Source organism: Stigmatopora argus, chromosome 3 (genome assembly GCF_051989625.1).
Source record: "Stigmatopora argus isolate UIUO_Sarg chromosome 3, RoL_Sarg_1.0, whole genome shotgun sequence".
NCBI classification, from domain to species: Eukaryota; Metazoa; Chordata; class Actinopteri; order Syngnathiformes; family Syngnathidae; genus Stigmatopora; species Stigmatopora argus.
Genome location: NC_135389.1, coordinates 12,186,871 through 12,197,568, shown reverse-complemented (window position 1 = coordinate 12,197,568; position 10,698 = coordinate 12,186,871). Strand labels below are relative to the sequence as shown.

Genomic DNA, 10,698 nt, shown 5'->3' with positions numbered 1-10,698 from the left:
ACTGGGGTGAACAGGGTGGAGTGTGCTTTCGGGGTGAGTGTCATAGAGTGGGAGGATTGCCTCTCAGCTGTATAAATACAACCAGATATGCACACTGGGACAAGTGCGTGAAGATATTTAAAGACGCAATCTGTTCACACGACCATGATGATGGCAAACTACAGGAGTGAGTTTGTCTATCTACATAAAGTACGTAAGTTATCTGTTCATTGTCATGCAAAATAACCCTACCATGTCATTAGGTCACATTCTGGACGTGGACCTGAGATGTCGTGAGAACAACTCGGCTCACCGTACCAGGGAGATTGATTGGAATCGATTGATTGTCCGTCGGGGTCAGCCTTTCGCCATCTCGCTGCAGCGTGCCCCCGATTCCGGTCTGGCTCAAACGCAGCTGGCTTTGGTTTTGCACCTTGGTGAGTGAAATGTAGGATGGGACTAGTAAATGAATACATAGATGGAAAAAAGGTTAAACATCCTATTCATTTTTAGTTATTTTTTTCTTACTGAGTGCTCATTTGTAGACGTCCAATTCGTTTTGACGAAGAGGGGCAATCAAAAGTTCTTTCTAGTTTAAATTGGACATCTACATGCGGTTAGCTTTGGTGTGTTTTGGGGTGCTAACTAGTTTAGTTTAGTTTTGATTCATTTTAATGTAATTAATATTTTTCTTAAGCAATGTTTTTATTTGTCAATGTATATAATATAAAAATACAATGTCAAAGAATGATGAAAAAATGTATATTAGGGGCAGTGAAGAAGAAAGATTCTGACTTTAAAGTCAGAATTCTGAACTTTATTCTCACAATTCTTTGTAGAATTCTGACTTTAAACCACGAGTTCTGACTTTATTAGAATTCTGAAATGAGAGTCAGAATTCTGATTTTATTCTCAGAATTGTAATTTTAAAATCAGAATTCTGACTTTAAAATAAGAATCTTGGCCAGCTTTTTTCTTCTTCGTTGACCCTAATCCTCTTCCATAAAAAATATAGATAAACAATACTAATTCCTAATATCTATTTATTATAATTACAGTCTATCTTTACATGTTTTTGTTGTTGTTGTTGTTTCTTCAGGCAAGCGAGATGAGGTGGCGATCAGGGTCGAAAAGGGCAATCGCTCCAAAGACGGTTGGTGGTTTACGCAAGAGGGAGTCCGGGATAAAGTACAGCTGACCATCCACAGCCCGGCGGATGCCATCATCGGCCATTACCGTCTGGATGTGTTGGCGACGACGCCTGATGGACACGTGCTGGAAAAGAACGAGAAGGTTCAGTTCCACCTGCTTTACAACCCGTGGTGCAAAGGTAGGTAGCCAAATGCTTGGTAGTAAACAACAGAAAGTTCTTATTTTACCCGTGCTGATGTTGTGAATCTTGTGTGTGTTCGACAGACGATGTTGTGTATATCCCTGATGAGAAGCTCCTTCAGGAGTATATTATGAATGAGAATGGTATCATTTATGTGGGCACCTCAGACTACATAGGGAGCCGCCACTGGCATTTTGGACAGGTATGTAGAATACTATGGCATTTGTTATACGAGGTTAATTTGAATTAGTTTTGAATGCTGTTTCTTCAAAATCAGTTACCTGTATTTTTTTTTTATAGTGTTTGTATTTTTTCCCCAGAATGCTTGGTTTTGAGTTCTTGTTTTTTAAATAGTGTAATTCTTGACAGCATGTAAGTATAATTCAGTGAAAACACAACTAGTCTTTGATTCAAACCAACTGCTGACTCGCTCTTCCCGTTTGAGTCACAGACAAAAAAAATGAAGTCAGTTTAAATATAAGCATTTTCACTTTTTGTTTCCTCAAATTCAGTTCCTTCTAATTAGTTTGAGTCATGATCTTAGTGTTGACATTTTAACATAGTACATTTGAATGAATAGTGTCATGTATTTATGGTGTGCAAGATTTAAAACAATCACTGTATTATTCACAAATTTCAATATGAGAATTCTAATTGATCCCCTGGACTCTCTTGTTTACTAGTTTGTTTGTTTGCGGTTGTTCTAACATTACTTGTTTATTTTGTACAAGGAAAATGTATACATAATCTCCATTCACAAAAATGAAAACAAAGAATATTTTAGCTTTAGTTATAGTTCATTTTGTAAGTGCAAAATGTATTTTGAGTGATTTCCAAAACTGCTCCGTGTGCATGTCTGGTTGTTCATTTATTTGTTTTCGTTAAGTCTCATAACCATGGTGTTGTAGATCGATTACCACACCGTCTGACAGGAGACATAAATTGCATTTGAGAAAGTTTCTTTAGTCAGGGCATCAAAATGTAACACATAAACAACAGCGTCACCTTTTAGCAGTTTGGTGAGAAAATCCTTGCTCCATCGTTTCCGATCTTCTCTCATATTTGCACCTCTCTTTATCACAGTTTGAGGAAAATGTGATGGACATCTGTTTTGAAATCCTGGACAATTCTAACGAGGCCTTGAGAAACCCCCAAAAGGACATCAAGCAACGAGGGGACCCCATTTACGTTGGAAGGATCATCTCTGCCATGGTAATGACAAGACTTTTTATTTCAAGGCTAATATAACTGGCTGTTTTGAGTTCAAGTGCTACAGAAAATGAAAAAAAAGAACCAAAAAATCAAAAGGAAACCAAAGGGATGATGGAAAACACCTTAACCATCCAGCACCTGCGTCCAGGTGAACTCCAACGGCGACCGGGGTGTGTTGGCGGGCTGCTGGCAGGAGCCGTACACCGACGGAGTCTCCCCTTCTAAATGGACCAGCAGTGTTCCCATTCTCCAGAAGTGGAGCAATGGTGGAGCCAGGCCGGTCAAATACGGCCAGTGCTGGGTGTTTGCTGCCGTTGCCTGCTCAGGTGAGCCAATTATTAAATTTAAAATGCATTTCTAATTTGTTTGGAAATGTAAAAAAACAACTTAAAATATTTGTTTGGTCATGCCGAGTTTGTCTCCTATTCGTTCCAGTACTCCGTTGCCTGGGAATCCCAACACGGCACATTACAAACTTCGCTTCAGCTCACGACACTGATGGAAATCTTTCTCTGGACTTCCTGCTGAATGAAAAAATGGAAAGCATGGATCCCAGAGGACGGTCCGACAGCAGCTGGTACGACGACGTTCAAATGATTGCTACAAATGAGCGCGTCCCTCGACGTCCAATCATGGCTCTTCCACGTTTCTCCTCATCCGACTTTAGGAACTTTCACTGTTGGGTTGAGTCCTGGATGAAGAGAGGGGATCTCCCCCAAGGAAATGATGGCTGGCAGGTTTTGGATCCAACTCCCCAAGAATTAAGTGATGGTACATTCCAAATCTTTCTCCGCTCTCCAAATGGATCCTAATTAAGGAGTAACTGACATAAATGGCCGTTTTGCTTCTCAGGCCAGTTCTGCTGCGGCCCGTGTCCCGTCGCGGCCATCAAAGAGGGAAATCTGGCCGTCAAGTACGACGCTCCGTTTATTTTCGCCGAGGTCAACGCTGACATCATCCACTGGATTGTCCGAAGAGACGGCTCACGCCAGAAGGTGACTCCACCTTCGTCCTCATCCCCTAGAAAAGTCTCGTTTGTGATTCCTTGGCGATCGTTCTTTCCGACCTCGTATCTACAACGCCGTGTGCACGTTTTCTGTTCTGGAGGGTTTTTGGAAGACGGACAGAGACATACGAGACATTCTGAGACGTAATACTCACCAAACAAATGATACCCTAATGTTTCAGATACGAGCGTCCCAGGACAGTATCGGCCTAAACATCAGCACAAAAAGTGTTTTCGGCAACTCCAGAGAAGATGTCACTTCACACTACAAATATCCGGAAGGTGAGTGAAGAAAACTCTTGAAAATACAACAAAATACAAAGTACAAAGATTCATTAACATCTTCATCAGGTTCCAAGAAAGAACGAGAGGTGTACGAGAAGGCTGGACGTCGCGGCAGGGACTCGTCCAATGACAGGGCAAAACCAGGCAAACTGCAGATGAGCATCAAGCATCCGAAACCTGTTTTCGGATCCGACTTTGATGTTGTCGTTGAGGTATGACGGGCTCGGTTGATGAGACAGGAGTGTCCGAACTACGGCCAACTGCGGTCCAGTGCCCATTTTTTTTAGGCCCGCCCTGAATTAGGAAAACATTGTTCAATATGGCCTGCACAAGAAGCTAAAATTCATTCTACCTGCTGTAGCATTTCTCAGTTTTAACATTAGATGAAGCTACTAACTTCAACAGTGGTGTCCATTAGCTCGGTTGATTGACGAAAAAAAACATTTTAAAAGATGATATTTTTATCCAATTTAGATTTTCTGTTTAACAAATAAAAGAAGGATTTTGTGCTGCTTTTGCAAAGTTTGGACACTCTGGATTAGAACATTAGCACATGTTGAAATAAACTATCAAATGTTTACAGTTGAAGAATGAAGGAGGAGTCGAAGCTAACGCTCGTCTGAGCTTGCTAGCTATGGTGGTGACGTACAATGGTTTGAACAGAAAGGAGTTCGAGAGAGAAACCAAGAACGTCAGTGTGCCACCCCATGAAGGTTGGTTAAAAAAATGGAAATGACCTATTCACTACTGGCGTGAAAGATAATGGAACAATCTATCAGCTTGCCATTTGAAAAATCTTCCAAATGTCACTTCAGTTCACAAGGAGGTGCTGCGTGTGCACTACGAGAAGTACGCCAAGCATGTCTCCGATCACCACATGATCAACGTGATGGCGATGCTAGAAGCTCAAGGAGAGAATGAAGTTGACATGGTCACAGCCAAAATCCCATTCAGCTTGCCCGAGGTCCTCATAGAGGTGCGTGAAGACCACCATCAAGTCAGATATATTTGCTTTTTGCCCTTTTCTTGACTTAAACTGTGCTCATGCAGGTTCCCAGTAAGGTGTCTGTCCATCAAACAGTAAAAGCCTCCATCTCCTTTACCAACCCTCTACCGGTGCCACTGAAGCGGGGTGTTTTCACCGTGGAGGGGGCTGGCCTTTTGTCCCCCAGTGTGGTCAAGATAAGGTGCGAGGACTGGATAGCACAAGTTCGTCATCGCCGCTTCATTCCTAACTTAAATTTTTCTTCTTCTTAGCGGCGACATCGGTCCAGGGCAAAAAGTGCGTCTTGATGTAATGTTCACGCCTGTCCGCAGTGGCGTGAAGACCCTCCTGGTGGATTTTGACTCGGATCGACTCCAAGACGTGAAAGGGGCCGCCACCATCATTGTAGGCAATCGTTACTGAATTAGCGGAAGAACATTGGGAACGCTCAGTCATGAATCAATTAACAAGATGGGTGCCGATTGTTCAGTCTATGAAATGTAAATGTATTGCAAATTAAATTAAATGTATTTTTTGTCTGCTTGGTTATTTTGATTTTTCCCTCCATTCCTTTTTGGCACCATTCCTTGTTTGTAAAGCTGAATTGAAGCACATGCCAAGCATACTTCTATTAAACATTCTCATCAAGTCGTGACATTGACCCGTTTGTTGACTCTTTAAGACTTTTATTAGACTGAAAATTGGTGGGAAAAGAATGATTTAATAAATACTTTATTCCATGATCCATATGTAACAGGCCTTGATGATGGGGATGTCATGGTAAATTGCATTTTTTTTACTCAGGATTTAAACCCCCATTATCATTTTAGTAGTCAAGCGTGCTGAAGAACAATTTGTGAATTGGAGGACGTTTTGTGTGTGTGTGTGTGTGTTTGCTATTAAAACTTTACTCCCTGAAAATTGAAAATAGCATACTGGCAGCTAAATCTCATCTCAACACTCACAAACACTTGACTGAGTGAGTGCTGACATTTGTGTCATCCGTGTGGCAAATGTCTCATCTTGGAGTTAAGACCTTCTTTTGGACATTTGAGTGATTGGAGCCTATAGACGTCTGATTTGACGCTAAAAATGATCATCAATCATTCAGCCAATAATGAACTCCTATAGGAAGAATTGTTGATTATTATCCTATCAAGAGAAATAAAAACATGTTGAGTGTGCAAGATGAAATGATTGATGAGGTTTTGTTGATGTTACCTCATCTCATTTTCTGAACCGCTTTATCCACATTAGGGTCGCGGGGGTGCTGGAGCCTAAGCCAGCTGTCTTCGGTGCGAAAGGCATTGATTTACTGCATCATTTAAAAATTGGTAACATTTTTAAACTATATATGTATACTATATGGTGGCCTGGCAGATGTGTGGTTAGCACGTTGACTTCACAGTTCTGCATGTTCTCCCTTGGCTTATGTGGGTTTTCTCTGGGTACTCTAGTTTTCTCGCACATCCCAAAAAGAAAATGAATAAATATACTATATACTTTCATGCTGTACATTTTTTTTGTTTTGTCCTAATATTTATTCCAGCCACTTGAATAATGCATGTAAATAAAATTCTTTCATATTGCAGGTTTATTGAATGTTTTACAGACACTTTATTTACTAAAACAGACGCACGTATATTACATACGTCCAAATTGTGTGCGCGTTGCGGCCCTTAACAGGAAAATGGCTTATAACTTCACCTTTTTCTTTATATAATATATTTGTGTACAAATACAGAATCCTCCAACGTCAGGATGGCCGAGCGGTCTAAGGCGCTGCTTCAGGTCGCAGTCTCCACTGGAGGCGTGGGTTCGAATCCCACTTCTGACAATGTATTTTTGTCATTGTAAGAATTTACATTCATTGCTTAATTTTAATTCACATACTTTTGCACATTGATCTCAACGTCAGGATGGCCGAGCGGTCTAAGGCGCTGCGTTCAGGTCGCAGTCTCCCCTGGAGGCGTGGGTTCGAATCCCACTTCTGACAATATAATTTTATCATTGTAAGAATTTACATTCATTGCTTGATTTTAATTCAGATAGTCTTGTACGCTGATCTCAATTTCATTCATTCATTTTCTAAATCGCTTTATCCTCACTACGGTCACGGGGGGTGCTGGAGTCTATCCCACCTTGAACCGGTGGCCAGCCGATCGCAGGGCACGTGGAGACAATCACTCACGCTCACACTCATACCTAGGGGCAATTTAGAGTGTCCAATCAGCCTACCATGCATGTTTTTGGAATGTGGGAGGAAACCGGAGTACCCAGAGAAAACCCACGCAGGCCCAGGGAGAACATGCAAACTCCCCACAGATTGACAGACCTGGATTTGAACCCAGGACCCCAAAGCTGTGAGGCCGACGCGCTAACCACTCGATCCGGCGGCTCGCATGCTTATCCCCATTTGCATTGGTTTCATTGGTACATTCTTCAGTATAACTCAAACTGCTCCCACAGTAGCTCAACAAGGTGAGGATCAGATCAAAGTCTGGCAAACAATATGAAGTAAAAAGTGGACTATATACCCAATAAGAACGAGAGTAGCTAAAAAATGGTCTTATAGGTGTTTGTGGTCTTTGGCCTGGCCCCCCTCCCACTTTTTAAACAATAGCAGGTATTCACATAGGAGGAGTCAACTCTTAGGAGACAACGGCAAAGAGCAGGAGGAAGGCACTGTGTGCAAAGGTGTGTTTGAGTGACACCGACACAGGTAGAAAACACTGATCCTGGATGTTTGACCGAATGCCCTGCTTTGTGCTTTTCTCGCCGTCTGTACTGCTTTAAGCCTTTTGGATGCCCTTTTATCATTTCCAGAGGACACTTCTCTTTTTTTCTTGTTGGTTTTGTTGAATTTTTTTCAACTATCCAACCAATAATGGCAGACTTTCCATCAAAAGTTAGCACTGAGACCGGTTCCCAGAGTACTCAGCAGGGGGGCAACAGCCTAAGGGGGCTGGCGGCTAATGTGACCATCAGCATGGACATGACTTTTATCAGGAGCATCCCATCTATCCTTATGATGGTTGAAATAGTGAGTGCTTTTAACACTTCCTGTCTTTTTCACTTTTGGAGTTGAAAACCTGCACTTGTGACATTCAGGGGCGGCACTGTACATTCTTTGTTTATCTAAGTTAATGGAAAAGCTAGAGGATGTGACATCAGCAAATGATAAGATAAGACAGAAACAGTTCAAGCGCCTACTGGTAAAGATGTGGAATGTGTCTTAATAGAAAGCAGGCCATTAGGCCACTTTACGAGTCTTTGCTAGATTTGTAGCGCTTTAACTCAGTGCCACTGCAAGGGAACTGATCAATCACCCACACACTTGTGGCATTAATATTTAACTCTATTTTATTATGGGGTGGTTGAAGAGGTTGGTGTGCTACTACTACTAATTACCCTCCAAAACAACACAATGCATTTTGATAAGATCCATTCATTTTTCTTTTCCAATATATTTCTCACCTTGCCATGTAATACTATGCTCAAGAGAATTTCAATAATATTTCACATCCCCATCACATTCATAGCAATGACAACAGTAGACGTTCTATTCCTTTTGAACTTGTTGAAATCGATTGAACATCTATCACCATGATTTTCCCGAAATTTCAGTGTCACGAGGGATAAATATTCCACTCTTGCAGTACAAAGAAGACGGTGATGTGACTAAGATTTAACTGTACCAATTTGCTGACTTTGTTCAGATGTGTTTATTGGTCGAGTGCATAAAAGCTTTGTATGGGGTTATCTGCTCTCTGAATGACCTCTCTAAATGTTAATGAGGCTTTTGTATTGCCTTACAAAGAGGGCTGCCTTGACATTTTATTGGCAAACGGCCTGTATTTTCATTATATAGTTCCGTAAATTCAGGGAAGGGATAAAAACTAAAGGGAAGGAATGAACAATGACGCTCTAGTTTGTTGCATGACTTGATGTTTTGCTGTGTTTTACCCATTCAGTTTTTGGGGCTACTCCACTGGGCGCTGATCGCCAGCTCACCTTTCATGTGGGCGCCGGCCAACGGCTGGGTGTTATTTGTCGCCATCACGTTCTGGCTTCTCACCGGATTCCTCTTCTTCGGCTTTGTCTTCAGTCTCCAGAGGAGACTCTCTGTTGTGCCTTGGCCACTCACTGTGCGTGCCAAGAAGTGATCAGTAGTGACAAATTCACTTATTATACCTTACAGAACATCGCTAGCGTGCTCACGTACAATTACGCAGGTGATGGTGTACCATGGAGTGTCCACAATCCTCTACTTGACCGCCTTTCTGGCCAATGCTGCATCTGTTCAGCCCTTTTACTACAGCTACTTCTTTGGACATATGGCCGCTGCTGCTGTAAGTGCACTGCAACAACAGACAATCCATTTCAAACGAGGTTAGGTATCAAAACCGCAACTAATGTACATAGACTTGATGTTTCTAATGTTTCTAACTAAATATAACTGACATAAAATTTGTTTTTTTTACAACTTACAATTTGAGAAAATAGAACTTTTTTTTTAAATTTCCCTCCTGTTTGTTATGATATAAAAACAAAAGGAATGTTTACCATTTCTTAAAACAACTAATGTACATAGACTTGGTGTTTCTAACTAAATCTAACTGACATAAAATTTGTTTTTTTTTACAACTTACAATTTGAGAAAATAAAGACAACATTTTTTTTAATTTCCCTCCTGTTTGTTATGATATAAAAACAAAAGGAATGTTTACCATTTCTTAAAACCTTTTTAATTCCAATAAGTAAAATAAAAATTAAATTGTTCGCTAATAGATACTCAAAAAGAAGAGTTTGGACGATTTGGGGAAAACGAGCCAGAAACTCAGTATTCAATGGTGTTGTGAAAATTGGCTGTTTGGCCTGAAATGAAGTGGTTGCTGCAGATTCTTGCATTTTTTTTCATGATTTGCTTATTCCAATCAATTCGTTTTATATCTTACAACTGCATACATCTTCTCTTAGCCCCTAAAGGCTGGTGATATGGGCCAAGATTTGTTATCTCAAGTATAGAACCATACATACCTGAAAAGGAGAGGAAGCTGTGTAATATTCAAACATGCAGTACTTGCTCATCAAATATAGTCAAGGTGTGGCGTTACAAGCTTTGCCCCTGCCCTGGAGCTAAAGTCCACATTGTTTCTCACAAAGGATCAGCAACTGTGTTTTACCAAAGTGTTATCAGTGGCATGTGTCAAGTTAAAGGCTCATTAGTGTGAGGTCAATGCTTACAATCCCTCGTACAACAAGGATGTTGACACAAAACAGTGCGTCCAATGGTTGTAAGAACTTTGTCCTTTCCTGTAAATGTTCCTCAGGTGCTTTTCTCTGCTCATTCAGTTTTTTGGCGCTGTGGTGACGGTGGCGTACGGAGTCAGTGCTTTCTTCTCCTATTTGGACTGGAAAGGATCTGGCGGAAATGCTGCTACCAACACGGTGCCCACCTAAGGAAACCCCCATAAAGACTGTTTTATTACTCCCAGGTCTTGTTTACAATGTAAGCAATTAACAGGAGTCATGTGATTATTGTACATAAAAATTACCCACGGATCATCTGTTATACTCTGCCTGATGAAACAGGTCAGAAGACTTGAGAAACAAATAAAATCAAAAGATAATTTCCTCTTATTGAGTGCTTCCACGTGATTGTGATGGCTGCTCAGTACATTAAAGCTTTTTCCTAATGAAAATAAATGTCAATATTCAATAATCACCACTTGCCTCATTGAAAAATGGTCTTACCTCGTGTTCTCGCAGCCTCGGCGGAAATGCTTTTTCAAGTATTTCTCCACTAAGTGCCATCAAAAATCTTCTTAATGAGGAAACTGAGAAATCTAGCACCTCAATTTCCCACAATGAACCGTGATATGCAAATTTAAAATC

General features: G+C 41.0%; 2 protein-coding genes and 1 non-coding gene across 5 annotated transcripts; all 3 read left to right on the top strand.

Moving 5' to 3' along the window:
• Positions 1-150: 150 nt before the first annotated feature.
• Positions 151-5,372, top strand: LOC144070862 (protein-glutamine gamma-glutamyltransferase 2-like). The gene is made up of 15 exons (XM_077595334.1): positions 151-166; positions 243-416; positions 1,079-1,309; positions 1,396-1,514; positions 2,396-2,524; positions 2,673-2,850; positions 2,960-3,101; positions 3,192-3,295; positions 3,377-3,519; positions 3,713-3,812; positions 3,882-4,027; positions 4,399-4,528; positions 4,631-4,791; positions 4,866-5,002; positions 5,073-5,372. The coding sequence occupies exons 1-15, from the start codon at positions 151-153 to the stop codon at positions 5,221-5,223; spliced, it is 2,061 nt and encodes a 686-aa protein (XP_077451460.1). The 3' UTR covers positions 5,224-5,372.
• Positions 5,373-6,713: 1,341 nt separating this feature from the next.
• On the top strand, positions 6,714-6,796 carry trnal-cag (transfer RNA leucine (anticodon CAG)). Its single transcript has one exon. It is a non-coding gene; the product is annotated as a tRNA-Leu (tRNA).
• Positions 6,797-7,443: 647 nt separating this feature from the next.
• Positions 7,444-10,531, top strand: pllp (plasmolipin). 3 transcript variants are annotated; one of them, XM_077596487.1, is made up of 5 exons: positions 7,444-7,522; positions 7,627-7,843; positions 8,775-8,948; positions 9,036-9,152; positions 10,134-10,531. In XM_077596487.1, the coding sequence occupies exons 2-5, from the start codon at positions 7,688-7,690 to the stop codon at positions 10,275-10,277; spliced, it is 591 nt and encodes a 196-aa protein (XP_077452613.1). In that variant the 5' UTR covers positions 7,444-7,522; positions 7,627-7,687; the 3' UTR covers positions 10,278-10,531. The 3 variants fall into 3 exon arrangements, with proteins under 3 accessions (XP_077452613.1, XP_077452612.1, XP_077452614.1); XM_077596486.1 differs by having other exon boundaries at positions 7,461-7,843; XM_077596488.1 differs by having other exon boundaries at positions 7,463-7,843; positions 10,156-10,531.
• The last annotated feature ends 167 nt before the right edge of the window (positions 10,532-10,698 follow it).